At 50.0% G+C, this 17,850-nt stretch overlaps 7 protein-coding genes across 7 annotated transcripts; 4 read left to right on the top strand and 3 right to left on the bottom strand.

Annotated features, from left to right (window-relative positions):
* Positions 1-454: 454 nt before the first annotated feature.
* TRUGW13939_08731 (uncharacterized protein) lies at positions 455-733 on the bottom strand (the record flags this gene model as incomplete). The annotated part of the gene is made up of 1 exon (XM_035491860.1): positions 455-733. One exon carries the CDS (start codon positions 731-733, stop codon positions 455-457), a length of 279 nt encoding a protein of 92 aa, XP_035347753.1.
* Positions 734-1,682: 949 nt separating this feature from the next.
* On the top strand, positions 1,683-3,410 carry TRUGW13939_08730 (uncharacterized protein; the record flags this gene model as incomplete). The annotated part of the gene is made up of 2 exons (XM_035491859.1): positions 1,683-1,771; positions 1,838-3,410. The coding sequence occupies 2 exons, from the start codon at positions 1,683-1,685 to the stop codon at positions 3,408-3,410; spliced, it is 1,662 nt and encodes a 553-aa protein (XP_035347752.1).
* A 2,078-nt stretch (positions 3,411-5,488) lies between these two features.
* On the top strand, positions 5,489-6,604 carry TRUGW13939_08729 (uncharacterized protein; the record flags this gene model as incomplete). Its single annotated transcript, XM_035491858.1, has 2 exons — positions 5,489-5,926; positions 6,227-6,604. The coding sequence occupies 2 exons, from the start codon at positions 5,489-5,491 to the stop codon at positions 6,602-6,604; spliced, it is 816 nt and encodes a 271-aa protein (XP_035347751.1).
* A 375-nt stretch (positions 6,605-6,979) lies between these two features.
* Positions 6,980-7,660, bottom strand: TRUGW13939_08728 (uncharacterized protein; the record flags this gene model as incomplete). The annotated part of the gene is made up of 1 exon (XM_035491857.1): positions 6,980-7,660. One exon carries the CDS (start codon positions 7,658-7,660, stop codon positions 6,980-6,982), a length of 681 nt encoding a protein of 226 aa, XP_035347750.1.
* An 889-nt stretch (positions 7,661-8,549) lies between these two features.
* TRUGW13939_08727 (uncharacterized protein) lies at positions 8,550-9,852 on the bottom strand (the record flags this gene model as incomplete). The annotated part of the gene is made up of 6 exons (XM_035491856.1): positions 8,550-8,844; positions 8,902-8,969; positions 9,033-9,356; positions 9,418-9,521; positions 9,578-9,614; positions 9,682-9,852. 6 exons carry the CDS (start codon positions 9,850-9,852, stop codon positions 8,550-8,552), a joined length of 999 nt encoding a protein of 332 aa, XP_035347749.1.
* Positions 9,853-10,227: 375 nt separating this feature from the next.
* TRUGW13939_08726 (uncharacterized protein) lies at positions 10,228-11,071 on the top strand (the record flags this gene model as incomplete). Its single annotated transcript, XM_035491855.1, has 3 exons — positions 10,228-10,285; positions 10,474-10,563; positions 10,620-11,071. The coding sequence occupies 3 exons, from the start codon at positions 10,228-10,230 to the stop codon at positions 11,069-11,071; spliced, it is 600 nt and encodes a 199-aa protein (XP_035347748.1).
* A 547-nt stretch (positions 11,072-11,618) lies between these two features.
* On the top strand, positions 11,619-15,647 carry TRUGW13939_08725 (uncharacterized protein; the record flags this gene model as incomplete). Its single annotated transcript, XM_035491854.1, has 5 exons — positions 11,619-11,983; positions 12,032-13,143; positions 13,194-13,983; positions 14,100-14,418; positions 14,484-15,647. 5 exons carry the CDS (start codon positions 11,619-11,621, stop codon positions 15,645-15,647), a joined length of 3,750 nt encoding a protein of 1,249 aa, XP_035347747.1.
* Between the last annotated feature and the right edge of the window lie 2,203 nt (positions 15,648-17,850).

The following is a 17,850-nucleotide window of genomic DNA, read 5'->3' as shown; positions in this document are numbered from 1 at the left end:
AAAACAATATTTCGTCTTAGAAGACTTTACACTCTTGGATGAGGTTTGTCAAGACGGCAGAATAAATACCTGCTGCGCCCGGTCTGATAACTAATGATAGGGTTCTTACCTCACGGTTTTCTCGCCCACAAGGTAGATAATCATGTGCTTGCTAATTAAAATAAAAAGAAGGTCTTGTGGTGAGACGGACAAGAGTCACAAAGTGCTAGATGTAAATTGTACAAACTGCTAACTGCTACAGATATTTCTAGATGGATCACTAGAATACTTGTATATGCGATACATCAAACCAAAACAAACAAGAGAACATATAATTGCGCCAGTACCATTGTATGCATGTTCTTATCCCAAACTCCATATTGAACAATAAAAAACATCAAAACCTGCTTGACGGCATGACGAGCGCCCTCACAAAGAGAGAGAGAGAGAGAGAGAGAGAGAGAGAAGATAGAAATCACGCCATAGACATAGACAAATCGTTGGTCTCCTTTGAATGCCGGTCGTGCACGATCTCTCGCGCAGTGTGGTACAAGTTGACCTTTGTCCGATAGCGCACCCCCCGCATATAATCCATCTGTTCTTGCGAGGGTTCTTGAATCAAGGGGTCGGGCGCGCCGTATAACATATGCGAGAATCCAGAAGCAATGATGACCAGGAAGCCGGCACCCACGACCACGAGGACCACGATCAGATTGACCATGCCAATGCTGAGGCCTCCAACCATGGTCGTCATTTTGGCGATGAGGTAATGAGGTAGTGATGGGGGAATGTGAATGTGATTAGGTCTGGAGAGGTGTGAGTTATGTGGTAGCAGTATCTGGGTAGAATGGTCAAGTACCTTGAAGACTGGCTGAGAGGTGGACACGACGATGGTTCCGGGGGTTGGAACAGGTGAAGAGAGTGTATAGGGCGAGAGTTGTCCCAAGGGGTGCAGATTTAGGATGTATGAGTGACTGAGAAAGAAATGGCGTTCGTGTGATACGTAGATATCGTTATGGTATTGAGAGAATAGAAAAGAGAGTAGTACTGAGCACGAAAAAGACCGTTGGCTGGAATAAAAAGCAGTGGAAAGACGGCGAAAAGAAAAGCAAGAAGAAAAACAAGAAAAAGCGAGCATGCTGGCAGATATAAGACCCTTAGCATAGCAGCGTGAAAGTCCACAAAGCCCTAAGAGCCCGGGCCAGGGGTCGAAATGCAGGCAAAGGCCCAATCAAGAGGCCGAAAAGCGCGCGCTGAGCCACGCTCGCATCCCCCGAACGAGCCCAGACAAGCCCAGACGAGCCCGAACGAGTATAGCCTGCAGCGACAGAGCGCAAGAAATGAAGCTTTCGGTGGCTCGTCCGGGCGAGCCCATGAAACAGAGATGCCAGACTATTTCCTGATTAGGCAAGCCTGACCTAAGAATGGAATAGCGTGGTGACCGATGACATCATAAACCGAACGGGCCAATCGCGGCCGGCCATGGCTCGATAGGGTTGCCCAACCAGGGCGGTGCACGCGGAACGTCCTGTCAGCCGCTCCTGCTTTTTCTTTCTTCTTTCTTCCTAGCGACATAAACAGCACTGAGCACACAATAATAATATTAATCATAGACTAATAGACCAGTCAGGCGGGGAAAGGATAAACGAATCTCCGAGTGTTGCATATTCCAGCCAGTCAGTACAGAGGCAGAGCTGCGCTTGATGACTACGTGTTCGTCTGGACATGCTGGGCCCGAGTATTCATCACACCAGACAGAGGTGGAGCACGCCTTTGAGAAGCTCGTCCGGATGTATACCGTGCAAGTCTGTGCCGCCAAGTAGTGCTGGGACTGGGACAAGTGACTAACCTGTGGTAGAGTCAGCAAAGTCAAATGCGACGAGGGGAAACCGTTCTGTCGGCGGTGCTGTCGCCTGGGCAGGCGATGCGAGTATAGAAATGATGGAGATAGAACTAGAGATGGAGATGGAAGTGGGAGTGGAAATGGAACCGCCCAGACTCCAGCCCCTTTAGTTTCAGAGTCTTTTGATTCAGGGCCTTTTGATTCAGAGCCGACGCAAATCCAGCGCCAGACGCTTTCATCGCTGGAACGATCCGCAGAGGAGCGGCGAGCATTCGAGTTCTACTTTCGCCAGGCTGCCCCTGGGATCTCGGGCGTCGTCGACATGGCATTCTGGCGCGGGATTGTTCTGCAGCTGGGCCAAACGCAGCCGGCCATCTGGGACGCGATTATCACGATCGGCACGCTATATGAGAACCCCCGGTACCGGAATAACGCGCACACACATTCCAACCTCATAGACCAGTCCACTGTCGACGACACGCATCGGCGAGCACTCCGGTGGTATGCGAGATCGCTGTCGAACGTGCGCGAGCAGCTCCAACGGGGCGCCGTGGATCTCCATGTTGCCTTAATTACGTGCCTGCTATACATTGGCATCGAGACGATGCAAGGGCATATCAAGGAGGGGTATCAACTGTATGGCCAAGGCGTCAAGCTGGTGTCTCAGATACACGCGCGAAACCAGAGCAGCAACGCGAATAACTTTGGACTTCTCGGAGATGTCGCATTGCCGGTGTTTGTGCGAATGGGCATTGTGTCGTCAATCATGACGGGCCTGTCGCTGGGGGTCAAGTCGGAGAGCGGGTTTGTTATAGACGAGCCGTACCACTTTGACAGCGTATACGATGCGTACATGTCCCTGCACAAGCTTGTGCTGCATTGCACGACATTTGCCGAAGGGGTATTTAGGAGACTGCTCAGGTCGGACGAGGAGGATACGAGCAAGCGGGTGGCACAGATACTTTTACATTCACGACTCGACGACTGGCGGCGAGCCTATCAAAGGCTAGACGATGCGCAAGGGCTGAGCCGGTCTACAGAATACAAAGGGCTGGCAGCGTTGTTTCGGATGTCTTGGGCGTGTGCGTCAATTATTGTCAGCACGGCGGACAGCAAGGAACAAAACATCTACGACCAGTACATTGACTTGTTTGAAGAAATGGTGCAGGAAGGGGCACTCAACCTGACAGCGACGGCGACGGCAGACGGCAGCCAGCCGGGGTTTACCTTTGAGATGGGAGTCGGACTGCCTTTATTCTTTGTGGCTATAAAATGCCGGCAGCCGCGCTTGCGACGCGAGGCGATCCGACTCCTGCAGCAGGCACCGCCAATGCAGGGACTGTTCAAAAGCGCACGAGCGGTCTATCTTGCATCCAAGGTGGTCGAGCTCGAGGAAGACCGGCCATTCACGCTCGACCTGGCAGCAGAGAATGATCAGCAGCTACCGGCCGAGAACCGGCGGGTCGAGATCCTGCTATCTGTTGGGGATCCGCTTCCCAAGGACAGAATTTGTTTTCTCCGGAGTCACTGGGACAGCGAGCGCGGAGAGTGGCGTTTGGTGGAGGAATCCATTGAGCTGGAGGAGTGATCTATCAGCCATGTGGCATATTCACCAGCGAGTTTACTAGTGCCAACAGTCGCTAGCTCGAGTTGCCTAGCTAGAGTTGCATGCGGCAGGCCTGAGAGGATCTACCGACTAAGAGCTTGGCCCCAAGAGCGGTCAGCATGATGGCTGTGGATTCACTGGATTGCCAAGATGGACAATTACAAAACGGGAGCCGGAAGAGCAATCTGAGTAGTTCCGCTTGTTCATAGCCGACGACTCGGCGGTCTCGGTTAAAGTCTAGACAGAAATGAGCAGCCGGAAGCTTGCCGTGCCAAGCACTAGGACGTATAGCAGAGCAGCGAATAGCAGAAGCCAATGCTCACCAAGCAGCTTCCGCGTTGCCGAAACTGAGTCTCGTGAGTCTAAAGTTTGAACAGAGTATGCTTTAAACTTAACCGGGCGGACGGGGTCTCGCCCACGGTTTCCTGTTTGGTAATATACCGTTAACCGTATCCAGCTAGCGCGTGCGACGGTAGCACTAGCAGCCTTGGCACTGCGTCCGAGCACGGAGATGCCAGCCAATCACAGTGCGCGCATTGTAATGCAGCCAATCAGAGCCCACCGATAAGGCCTTCTGCGCGCGTCACTGGCGTGCGTTGTCTTGCCTGTTTGGGACTAGCGCAGGATGCACGCGTTGCATCGGGCGATTTTGTACAGTCTCAGTATACAGATCAGAATAATACGTACTACTACTGACAGTCCCAAGGCTGAGATGGCGGTTTTACGGTGCGACCCAAGGGAGAGGATCCAGGATGCCCCTAGTTTAATCACTCGGGCCACCCTGAAGAGTTTCTGGAAGGGGAAACTCTACGACTTTCAAGGTTTTGTGACTTTGTGTAGTAGTAATTATATGTCTGTTTCTATTGGCCGGGATTTGATGGACACAAACAGCCTGTACCCGATTGGTCGCCGGGCTTCTGGAAGGCGATCGCTCCACTTCCGTATAGGGATATTTCTCGCGTGTTGAATCGGGTTCCCATGGAATGTGGATAGAAAAAAATCAATATCTAGGAAGATAATTGCCACTTCATGTATGGAGATGTGCATTATTGTACTATGTACTATGTAGTAGAAAAGTAGTGGCAGTAGTGTGAGTAAGTGTGAGTAACTAAGTATAGCGTCCCCCGGCCAATCACCGCGGGGCGAAAGCGGCGGTCAGAAAGAGGCGACGTGATACGCCGGGGGAATTTATTGGCATACATGAAAGACGCATAAAGACAGCAAACCTGCATGTATGATAGATGCAAATGATCACAATCTCCATGTATCCGACATGTCAGCGTCAATGACTTGCGCCCAACCGGGCCTGAGCACAACCTTGAACCCAGATCTGAGATGGCACATCGAGTCATGGCAGACTTGATCGCTGGCCCTAGTTTGATTGCGAGCGCCGATCGGTGTCCATAATAATACTAAGAACGGTGGCCTCGTTATTATTATCATACTTTTTAGTACTACTCATCGTCACCGCAACAGACGCCCGGATGCGGCACCGTCCCCGCGGCACACAGTATTAACAGATGGCGTCCAATGGTAGAGAGCGTAATCGTATATGTATAACATACATATGTCGCAGTCATTTTTTCCTGTTTGGTCTCGTGCGGTCAGGCCGGGAAGGATACACCCGTGCCTCAGTCCAGTCTTCCATTGCACGTCGACCAGGCGATTGTTCTTCAATAGCTGTTCAATACCTAGTTCTCAATATTGTTAGTAGTATTGTTGGTATTGCTAGTTATTATTCTATTTGGCCACTCGTGGTAATAGCAGGGCATATTGCCACGGACCCACCGGGCGGGCCCAGAAACGGCGGCTCCGGCGTGGCGGGCCAATCACACGGCAGGCGCCAACAGCCACCGCAATACATAACCCGAACACCATCGCCGTTGCCCGCTGTGCTGTTGCCGTTGCCGCTGTTTCCCTCTTTCTCTATCTTCTCCCTCCTTCACTCACCTCGACTTCGCTCTCGACAGCGACATCGACAGCGCCATCAACGTCAACATCAACATCAACCCATACACATACACACACATACACACCCATCTAGACTCTAAGATCGCATCATGGCCACCACCCACTCGGCCCTCCCCCCGCAGCAGGCCTTTGTCAACCCAGGCCACATGTCGATATACGGCCACCCCTCGCCCTCAAATTCGACCGCCAACACCCCGGCCAACAGCTCGCCCACCTCGCCACAGATGAGCTCGGCTGGCCTCGTCTATCCCTCGCAGTCGCGCCAGATTCGCCCGCCCAAGGCGCCTCTCTACGTCCCCGCTGTGCTTCGCCCGACCGAGCGTCCCTCCAAGTCGTCCTCCTCCAAGGACTCGTCGCCCATCACCCCGCCGCGCAGTGTTCATGGCTCGCTCGACAGTCTGAATGAAGACCCGGCTCCCGTGGCTCGCCAGACCACCTTTCACTCGATCAAGGCTGCTTCGGACGAGGCCATCAAGAGCGAGTTTTTGGGAGAGGTAACGGGCGTGCCCACTCGCGATCACTGGAAGGTTAGTTCTTTTTTTCTTTCTTTTTTTTTCGTTGTTGCAAAGTCGCAGGAGAGAGACGCAAATGAGACACAAAAACAAAAGCAGGAGAAGATGGCATGGCGATCGTTTAAATATGTCTACTCCCGGGGTCCCCATCATTGAGCCATTTTCCTCGCCTATTACGTGCTAGGAACCTGGCACCACCACCACATGGCACCACAAACATCTCCCTTGCGTCATCTCCACTGTCTCTTTGTTGGCACAGCGAGTTATTATTGTTATTAATATTAATATTTCCCTCAATCGCTAACAAACCTCCAGGCTGATGCTGCTGCTCACACTTGCGACTCGCCCACTTGCCGTTCTTCATTTGGCATTTTCACACGCCGTCACCACTGCCGTCATTGTGGCCATGTCTTTTGCGCATCGCACACTCCCTACATGGTGCCGCTCGACCAGGACGCTCGCTTTCACCCCGAGGGATCTGCCTCGCGCGCCTGTGATCAATGCTTCAAGGCATACCACCGCTGGGAAGAGACCCGCGCCGCTCGCATCCAGCAAAAGCTAGACGAGCGCGAATCTCTCTCGGACTCGGGCGAGGTCGAGCACGACGAGCAAACTCCCGAAACTGCTCAACGCCAGCCTGAATTCACCATTGCCACCAGCGTTCCACGTGGCTGGAACTGGAGCACCTTTTAATCGACCTTTTTATTCTCTCTTTCTGTTCGGGCGGTTCTGTCGACTTTCTGACTTGTCGTGATTCCCCTTTGGTTCCGCATCGACTTTTAGCGGTTTTTCATGTTTTTTCTGGGAGGCGGACCTGATCGGTCTGCCAGCTGACATTTGCGGTGTTTTATCTGTGACATTTGCGGAGTTTGAGCGAGGTCTTGCTATTGTTGCTATTCTGGGCTATTTCATCTGGCGTTTGCTTTTTAGATTTTCTTACAGTCTTGCCGGTTGATGCTGGCTTGATGCCGTTCAGTTCTTGATCGCTTGTTATAGAAGTAATATTTGTTTAATCTCCCGGCGGGAGCGTCATCGTCTATTCTATTGTTTTTTCTATTGTTTTTTTCTCTAATTTAAGGCCACTCTCTTAAACATGCCCACATGCTGAATGCTCTCCTCGTCCCACGTCCCCAGTGAGCCATCGGTCTCGTAGCCCATGCGCTGATACATTTTCTCAACCTGCACCTGGGCATGCAGCCCAACCAGCCCATTCCACCCTTTTTGCTGTTGTATATCGCCGCCAGCAACCCGCCGATACATCGCATCAATAGCCTCTTTATTCGCCGCCGCCCACTCCTCTGCAACCCGCATCACCCTCCCCGCCAACCCAAGCCCGCGAAACTCCTTCAACACCGCGACCCGCGTGACCTTGACGTACGGCTCATGCTCCGTATCAAACCGCGGGAACTCAGACGCGCGCGCAGGGTCGAGTAGCGTGTCGTGCGGCGCGTGCGGCGGGGGCACGAGGCGTACTACCGCGACGGGCTGTTCTTCTTGCGCTTGTGGTGGTGGTCGTTTGGCGTATATAACAAACTCCCAACTCCGCGCATCGTCTTCGTCTCTCTCGGCGTCGGCGGCGCAGCCTTGCTCGTTGACAAAGACGGCGTGTCGGACGGTCATGGCGTGTGTAAAGACTGGATGGTTTGTGCTCGGGTTTGGGTTGGCGGGGGTTGGGTAGAGTAAAGTAGTGGTGGTTGTGTTGTCCAGGAGGGCTGGGGGGTGGGAGTTTGTTGTGAATGTGTGTGCCATTTTTGTTTTTTTTTTCCTCGTCAAGTAATTGAAATGTTCTATCGGTAGAGGTGGTGTTGAGTGTTGTCAGGGGAAAGTTTACCGAACGGAAAGATATAGATAACCATGGTGGGGCATGACATGTCATAGGGCGGCTCTGATGTGGTGGTACAACTATAACCTAAAGAATAATATACAGTGAGCTAGGGCTTAGGTCCATTGAACCGCCTCATTCTTGCTCTTGTACGGCTGTGATTCTAAAATAAGTGTTGGCGACATTAAACTACTACTTCAGCAGAGATGATGGGCATGGATTGCAATAATAACATGAATACTATTATTAAAAAAAAATAAGAATTGGGGACTGAGTCTGCAAATAATGCGGAAAAGTGAGCTCCCCGAGAGCTTGCAGCGGTTCGGACCAGGATTGCCAGTAGGTTGCGAACAACACATCCCAGTCGGTGGATAGTATGACAGGAGAGACTGCAAAGTACGCAGTCGACATCATGGCGTGCTGGTTTCAAATGTTGATAAGCCGGCTGGCCGGAGGACTTTCAACGGAAACCCTCATGGAGTAATTATATGCCTAATGTTGACGATGTATATACCATACAAACCTCGATTAATATTAATACCTACCGTTACATGCATCTTACATTGAAGCTGTGTCGTATTCTACCCCTGTCGATTGAGTGATAGTCCTTGCATTAGCGTCATTGATAGGCCAATTCGCTTTGCTGTTCTTGTGTTTGAAGGTCATAAAATGAGGTAATAGACATGACACGCATATTTCGCAGAGCATGAAAATAATATTGTCAAGCGCTAGCATGCAGCCCAGATTTCAAATTATTAACCCTGCTGCTCTCTTGCGTTAAAATCCCACCCTCCATCGGCGACAATCTGACCCAGTTCAGCTCTGAACCATTACCGGGTTGCTGAAGAAAGTCACCATTGGGTCCGTCTCCGGACTTGTCGCCACTTTCAAAACCCGATCGACCAGGCTAGTCAGGCTGCCTGGCAAGGTGACCTTTCGTAGGAGCGGGCTGAGGACCGGTAGGCACGAGGTTATCAGGCCAAGACAAGCTTCAACCATACTCCACCAGAGCATTGTAGTGACGGTCTGGTCGATATCGTAGCCAGAGCTAAAAGATCTATACGAGACAATAATGTAGATCGCCATCCGCGTGATAGAGGCAGCAATTGCTCTGTTTGTTATTTCATTAGCCTCTGAGTGCCTTCACTTCTTGGGGAACGAAACGTACATGAGCCCCACAATGAATACAAGGGTTATGGAAATCTTGCGAGCCGTCGATACTCTCAGGCGCCAAATCTAATCATCTTTGTCAGATATCTTCTTCCCCAATGGAATAGTTGATATAAGAATAAGACGCACAATAGGCAACGGCAAGGCCAGGACCATGAGGTCTGTAATTAGATCTGAAATCACCAGCCCTAGTTCGGGTGCTAGAGGATCTCCACATTGATTCTCGACATCGGAAAGTGGAGCCCAATGTAAATATATTTTGGATTTGCAAGCGAATAGGAAAAGGAGGAAGAAAGCAAGGGTCCACATGCAAATGATGGCTATATATGCTAGGGAGACAATATCAAAAGTGGACCATTTTATAACGAAGAAAAGACGGCGGTAGAAGAAGACGAGGCTGAGTTTGATGAAGCCGTACGCGACTATCATGAGAAGTTGATAGTAGAACTCTATCTGGTAATCTGTTAAAAAAAAATAATGGACATGTAAAAGCAAGTTTTAAGTGAATTGATACTTTTGCCTCTTTCTCATACGATCCTAAGAACTCCTGGTAGGCTTCCTGGGGATCGAAACCTTCTGGCAACGGAGCCGCATAGCCCATTACATGCTGCTCGGCGCCTGTAGTTACCGAGATTAGACAGTATTGGCATCAAAGGGCCGTGGGATATAAAAACCAATGATTAGGCAGACGCCCATGCCGATTATAAGAAGCTGTGAGAGAATAATTAGTCTTGTATTTCGTTGACGGAGTGAGAAAATATCTGGGCATCACCCTTACCATTGCAACCACACCCATCCAATCATCCACACTGATTTCCTGTTTCTGTATATGCCGTACGTAGAATCGTACTGCTATGAAGAATATACATAGTAAAGGTAAGACTATAGCCGCAGCTAGAACCTCACTAGGCGTTATAAATGCAAAAGGAAGTTTGGAATATTCTGACATATCTGCTTCCGTATTGATCGTGAATAGAGAAAATAAAATCTGGAACCCAAGCCGATGGTTTGATTATATTCAAAAGAAGGGTGGGTCCTGATAGATGTGAAGGGAGATAATGTTTGAGTGTGGTTAACGGGGGAAAATCAGGCTGTCGGTGTGGCTTTTAGGTCGCGGCTGACCTGGGTGATATTTCAATATTAAACAATGAGACGGTCCGATTTGTCCCTACAAGGGCTGGGAAAACTTGTTAACAGCTGCACACCCCGCTTTCTTGAACAATATCGTGCCCACCCCTTGACGTCGCTTTCGCAAAACCATTGACTGACATGCTGGCAATTACTATGGACATTTCCGAAGAACAAAGCCATCACCTTCTCCACCATGACCCAAACGCAGGAAAGAAAACCCCCAAAGCCTCGATTTGGTCGCCTTCTCAAAGGTGTGTATTAATTACATTGGCAGCAATGGATCTCTTTCTTGTTCTTGCTGTTGGTTTTATTTCGATAAACTGGTCCAAAACATGCATATGTAACAATCGCTCTGCATACGGTTCGTCTTTAGCCCACTCCTAGTTCACAAGAGCTTTTAAAAATTAAAATTATGAAGCCAAACTAGACGTGAATATAGCGGATACGTTGTGGTGGAACACCGAATATAGCAGCGATAACGACACCCTTGTCGACGAGCTCTGGACCAACAAAATTCCATGGGAGAGAGGTATTATCGCACTCACCAAAGCCGAAGCCCAGCTGTTAAACCTCCCCGAGTCACAGCCTTTTCCTTGGGACCCAGAGGAGAAAGGCATATATATCAGCTGGTTGAAGCACTGGGCAACAACGGCGACAAAAAGTTTCATATCGACTCTCGCACTATTTCATCTCTCATTGTTGAGAATGACAAGAATGCCGTCAAGCTGCTGTTTTCTGACGGCACAAGCGCCACTGAAGCATTTCTTGTACACAATCCGTTCACTCAAGTCAAAGGCCCTTTTGCAGCGCAGTTGGGAATTACAGTTACGCCTAGCCCAATCCCTGGAATTGAGATTGGCGACCTCGCAGTCAGCCCTCCAACCTATCAGACTAATGTTCGAGGTGCTTTTGCTGCCGGCGACTGCATAACCCCATACAAGGTAGTGCCAGGGGCCATTTCAAGTGGATGCAATGCAGCCGTTGCTGCGTCTTCACAACTGCTGGCAGAAAAGTATGGCCATCATGCTATGTTCTAATCCTATGTTCAATATTCCCCGAGGAAAAACTGTGCTGGGATGTCTCATCGAAAACATTCTCTGTTGACAAATTGTTATCAGGTAGGATGGTCTCATGGTATTGTTTTTATTTGGCAACATTTTCCGCTGTTTACACATACGCATGCTGCAAACTTACTCAGCCACTCTCATTATTATACGAGACGCGGACACCACCCTCTGACCCGAACGGTGATAGCGCCAAATCATATTTCCTAATAAATTCTGGTGTCCGCAGCAAACACAGTACTAAGTAGTGTCCGCAGTAAATAACCAGGGGTTATCCGCAATCCCCAGTAAGAAAACATACTTTTTACTCCGCAGAAAGAATAGTCCCCGCATTGCGGGACTTCCGACTCCCGAGCCAATGGGCCGGCTGCCGCGGTAGTTATCCAGCGGATCGCCAGCACCCGCGCTTCTCGATACATGTGCGCCTCCGACCTTTAAATAACCTGGCAATCCCTTTTAGCCATCAATTGATGGGGAACAACAGCCTGCAATGCAGTGACCTGGCTTTTTTTGACCCAACATGGAAGACTACACCCCCCTGGACGCCCCCCTCTTCCCCATCCCCGACGACCCCATCTTCACCGCGCCGCAGTGGCAGACCCTGCTCTCGCTGGCCGACGTCGTCATCCCCGCCCTCACCACTGCTCGTGCTGGCAACAACAAGGCCCTGCACCAAAAGACCGTCTCTGCTGCCCAGTATGACACGGCAATTGCCACGCTGACTGCCCAGATCAAGAGTCCCGACGCCGCAGAAATTGCGCGCCAGTACCTCGACGAGAATGCCTCGTCGCTGCCAGCCTTTAAGGAGTCGTTCCGCCGCGCCTTTGCCTTGAATGTGCCCCAGGAGGCGAAGAATGGGTTGTCTTTGATCTTGACTACGTTGAAGTAGGTTTTCTTACCCTCATTACTACTGTTATGTACTAACCCTAGCAGCACGCGTGCCGGCTCGCTTCTCCTGACTGGTTCCTCCACACCCCTGCAAGACCAGTCATTTGACGCCCGAGAAAAAGTCCTCTGCCACTGGCTGACATCCCGCCTGCCTCAGCTACGCCAGGTGGCCCGATCTGTCGTTCTTCTCTCTAAAAAAAACTGGGTGCTCAACAGCGCCATTGCCCTACAGACAATCGGGTTCCCGAGGTTCCCCGTCTACGGGAAACCGGCAGAGAGCTTTGACTACAAATTCCTGCAAATCCCTCCTGGCGACAACACCGAAATCATCGAGACCGATGTAGTCATCGTCGGCAGCGGCTGTGGAGGTGGCGTTGCGGCCAAAAACCTCGCCGAGGCCGGCCACCGCGTTCTCGTCGTTGAAAAAGCATATCACTACCCTTCTTCTCACTTCCCCATGACCCAACCCAGCGGCCTCGGCCACATGTTCGAACAAGGCGGCAACGCCGTTTCAGACGATGGATACATGGCCGTCCTGGCCGGCGCGGCCTGGGGCGGCGGTGGAACCGTCAACTGGGGCGCCTCGCTCCAGACGCAAAACTACGTCCGTCAGGAATGGGCCGACACGGGCCTGCCGTTTTTCACTTCTCACGAGTTTCAGAAATCGATGGACAATGTCTGTGAGCGAATGGGCGTGAATACGGATATTCGCCAGAACTTTCAGAATGCCGTTACCCTGGAAGGTTCGCGGAAGTTGGGGTATAATGCGCAGGTTGTGCCGACAAACTCGGGGAATAGTAAAGAGCATTATTGTGGCCACTGCACACTAGGTTGCCACACTGGAGGAAAGCAAGGGCCCATGGCGTCTTGGTTGGTGGATGCTGCCGAGGCCGGTGCCGTCTTTGCTGAAGGTTTCCATGCCGAGAAAGTGCTGTTCGACACGGTAAACGGGAAAAAGGTGGCATCGGGGGTTCAGGGAGTGTGGACATCGCGAGATTCCCACTTGGGCACGTCTGGCAAGGATGTCGTGCGTCGAAAGGTTATTGTCAGGGCGAAAAAAGTTATTGTTTCATGCGGCTCTCTGCAAAGCCCTTTGTTGCTGCTGCGCAGTGGCATTAAGAATCCTCATGTTGGCCGGCATCTCTATCTTCATCCAGGTATATTCCTCAAGAACCTTCTTTTTTTGATGCGTGTACTGACTAAATAGTGCTGCTCGGTGGAGCCGTGTTTGAACAAGAGACGCTTCCATGGGAAGGCAATTGTCTGACGACGCTGGTGCATGACTTTGAAAACCTCGACGGCCACGGCCACGGCACCAAACTCGAAAATGTCTCCATGGTCCCTGCTTTATTCCTAGCCACCATGCCCTGGCTAGACGGCGCAAACTTCAAGAGACTAGCCGCCAATCTGCGTCACATGGCTGGATTCATCACACTGACCAAAGAACGAGACGCCGGCCGCGTCTACCCAGACCCAATCAGCGGACAGCCGCGAATCGACTACACCATTTCAGCCTTTGACCGGAAGCATATTTTGGAAGGCTTGATTGCCAGTGCCAAGATTGCCTACGTGTGCGGCGCCAAAGAGTTCTACACATCGTACCGCGACATGCGCCCATTTATCCGATCTACAAAAACAACACCAACAGACACCACCACCAACACGCCCGACCAGTGCATCAACGACGCAGCACTGCAAGCATGGATCAAAGAATTCCGCAAAAAATCTCCACTCAACGCCGAGCACGGCACGGCCGCCAGCGCCCACCAAATGGGCACCTGTCGCATGTCCAGCTCGCCGAAAAAGGGCGTTGTTGGGCCAGACGGCCAGGTCTGGGGTACCCAGGGCCTGTATGTTGCCGACGCCTCGGTCTTTCCCAGTGCTAGCGGCGTGAACCCAATGGTCACCAACATGGCCATTACGGACTGGACCAGCCGGAAGCTGGCTGAGGAGCTGAGTCGGGAAAGCCTGCGCAAGACGGGGACTGCTCGACTATAGTCAGCACTGAAATTTAATAGGGAGGCAACCATGTTTTCTGCGTATAATGGCATCTATCTGTCTATAGCCTAATATTAGTATATATGCATATTCACACGGTTTATTTAATGTTCAGTCAACCTGCACTTGTAGGCTGTAGCCTATTGGCCAATGTATACCCACCTCGTACACCTTTCCTGTTCTGGACTAGTGATTTATCGACCATGTCATCTTCAGATATCAGTCAGTTTAACCCACGACTATCCATCACTACGCTTGTACAAAGTAGTCTTAACATTGACTTGAAGATCTTTTTAGTACAGCATCAGAGTCAAGCAGATTCAAGCAGATTCAAGGTTGCTGCGTCGCAAACCAAACCAGCAGCAATGCCGTCAAGGCGCTTCCACTCCAAAAACAGACACGGCTGCGCGCAATGCAAGAAGCGAAAGGTCAAGGTTAGTAATTAGTCTTTGCTTTATTATAACAAAACGGGATAAGCTGAATATGCAAAACATCTTAGTGTGATATAGTGCGGCCAGTCTGTGGCAACTGTGCCAGAAGAAAAGACAAATGCCACTACGTTATTGGAGACTCTGGAATAATGTGGACTCCACCGCCTATGCCAGATCCTAGCGAGTTTTCGCCTCCTAGTAACAGCAGTACTATTACGGATACAGGTAGCAGTGATAGTAGTACTAGCACTGAGATGGTTCTAAGCGCCGGACCCATCTTTCATCTCTCGCCCAATGCCGATTTGTCCTTGTTGGAAAAGTTCGTGTCCGATGTCAGTCCGACTCTGTCTAATCGCCCAGATACGCAAAAAGCATGGGCACTTGATGTCGGCTGCCGTCCCATTTTCCAACCAAACACTTCGTATCTCTCTCACATTTTGATTGCCATCTCAGCTCTCCATGCCTCGCTCACACAGCCAGCGCTGTCGCTAGCAGAGAAACACGAGTATCGAGACATGGGCTTGTATCATCAAAACGCGGCGCTCACTTTAATACAGCCGGTGCTGCCTTCCCTAAAAGAGGATCCTGGCCAGATTGCCGGGTTGTTTGGGGCAGCCTGGTTGATCTTCCTCTTCAACGTCTCCCAACCGCGACCGCAACAATCAGACCGAAAGGATTGGGTGATTGACGAGATTGTCAAACTGAGCGAGCTGGCCAAGGGCGTCGTCGTCATCCTCACAACCTACAAAGCGTCGTGCGCCAGCAACGAGGAAGAAGCCAAATCGCTGGTCATGGCCGGTCCACTACGCGGGTTTTTTGGCCATTTCCTACCCTGGCGCCACCAAACCGTGTCCCCCTCGGTACGCCGCGAGAAACTGCCGCAATCACTACAGCGTATTCTGGCCACGATCGAGGCGGACGATTCCTTGTCTGTGTTGCGAAAGCAACTCTATCACCACGCCATCGACGAGCTGGCGCTGACGGTTGTTGCTATGGCGTTTAACCCAAAGCATCCATCCATCGTCTTCATGTGGCTCATTAGCGCGCGCCGTGAGTTTGTGGATCTTGTTTCTGAGCGTGATCCGTTTGCGTTGCGCATTTTTAGGGCTTACGGGGTTTGGGCTGCCCGGATGGACCAGGTGTGGTTTGCGCGGAGATGGGGGAGGAGTATTGTTGATTCAGTGGATGCGGCTCTAGGTGGTTTGCCAGTCATGGGAGAAAGTATGGGCTGAGCTTGATCTTTAAGATCTTAGTTTTTGTTCCCGACTCTTCGTCTACAATCATTGTGGGCGACACGGCATTGCAGAGACCACTGTCAGGATAAAAGGATTCAATCAAAATTGAAGCATCCTTGATCAGTCTCTCTAGACTTCCATCGGGAGAGGTCACTGTTAACTGTGTGGTCTTTGAGAGTCCGGTAGCTGACCCCAGAGCTTGACTGCCTTGTTAATCGCACGGAAGAAGTACACAGCAGATCCAGACAGGTTGATTTGCGGCCCATCCTTTCAGCCAATGCATACAAGTTGACCCGCTTGGCTAGTGTCCTTGATCTTCACCGCCTGTTGTCCGAATTTCAACGGCTTTGCACAGGGCTTTTCTAATTGATGCCTTTGATTGGAGGTGGTTCATAGCTTTTACGTGATCATACGACTCGAAGAGGTGTGACTCCCAGGTCAGAAATCTTAATCTCGGGTTGAATTGAAAGGTTTAATTTGGTGGTAATATTCAGTTGATTTACAAAATTTCCGATGCTCAAACATCTAGGCGAATACCCAGACCGGATATGCAGTCTTCATATGCAAATTCCTTCCAACTCTTCTCATTTTCATAAGAAACATGGTTCGTCAAGCATTATACCCGTTTAACATTGAAGACGGCATTCGTCGCAGCAGGCGTGAAATTGGTCGTCGTTCAGAGGGGGTTGCTATTCAATCCATCATTAGTTTCTACCCTTATATAGATAAATCTATGTTCAAATATCCGCGACTTACAGCGCATCCCTGGCTACAGTCGAACTAATTCAATCAATCTGTTAGCTGTATCCTTCATACTAGACATATAACTGTTAAGGAATAGATGTGACTCACGGCAGTGGCAGCAGAGGCCAAGCCGAACATGAAAACAACAGCGGTCATGAAGAACTTCATTTTGATGATTTGTGATTGAGGGATTTGGGTGGGCTGGGTGTTGTATAAGTGTTTTTAATTTGAGTGATTGTTAGAAATGGGTTTATAAAAGGACAAACAATCCACCATTTAAATACTTTTTCACTAGGTAGTGTCGTGTTGCATCCAACAGAAAGAGAGCTATCTAAACTTTTCGTCCCAACATTTGGCATGGGGGCTGTTAGGATGATCGACAAATTCGAACTATATGCGTCAGTCTTCAAGGATTGTTGCTTGCCGCCACCCAACGGTCGTACTCATTATTTAGTATTTACTGCACGGAGCCAATACTATTGGAAGAAACTATTTCAGTATGTTATATAACTTAAGCTTATACGTCTTAGATGCCTGACATACCTCTGTACTTTTTAAGTTTTATGAATCGCTGTATGCCAGTTATGGATTTTAGAAAAGTTGCTCTACGTAAATTGCAGCCACTAGCTGTTCACCTTCTACACCGACAATCTTTGCATTACCCCATGAATATCCACAAATTAATTGGCGCCCAGACAATAGCTAGTCATGCTTTGCAAACGATTGGACTGCTGTTCGCAATGTCCTCGGATGCTAATAGCAAATGCGGCAGAATGCCTGGCCCCCAAAAACCCGACATCCGGAAAATGTTGACCCGAGATTTCCAACGACATGGAAAAAAGAAGGGAAAAAAACAATGACTAGCACTAAATAATGCTTCACGTGCGTTATCCCAGTCTCCTCTAGGTAACCGAGTCCGTGGATTTCCGCAGTCAGCATCTGGGGGCTAAACGTTATTTCAAATACGGACATACCAAGACCGCAAATTATCGCCATATTACGTATGGCGCTGTGCGCGTATTATTATTAGATCGGGCTTTGAGATCGCTTCAAGGAAAGGAAGCTAGTAGTATGGTCAATTGGATCTCGTTACTCTGTAGTTGCGCGATTCATTCAATTGGTTGTTTTTCGTCAAAGTGATCCACATATTTCTGGAAAAGGATGTTCCCCGGAAGACTTTAAATAATAATAAGAACGAGACGATAGACTTGATTTGACAGTCGCGGAATCTCATAGCAAAAAATGCTAGAGCTAATTCATAAAGTTTATGTTCTAGTAACGAACAGACAATCGTCCGATCACTTCGAAGAAATGTCTTTGGAATTTGGTCATCTTGTCCGGCTTCTGCCTCCTCCTGTTCGGTCGCTAACTGGTAAATACAGTAGAAGCAAATGAACTGAATTATTGTTTTGGATGTAGATTTTGCTCTGTTTTAAAGGAGTATTTAAAAGTGGTG

The sequence above is a fragment of the Talaromyces rugulosus genome, chromosome V, assembly GCF_013368755.1.
Source record: "Talaromyces rugulosus chromosome V, complete sequence".
NCBI classification, from domain to species: Eukaryota; Fungi; Ascomycota; class Eurotiomycetes; order Eurotiales; family Trichocomaceae; genus Talaromyces; species Talaromyces rugulosus.
This window is presented reverse-complemented; position numbering and strand designations above follow the sequence as displayed.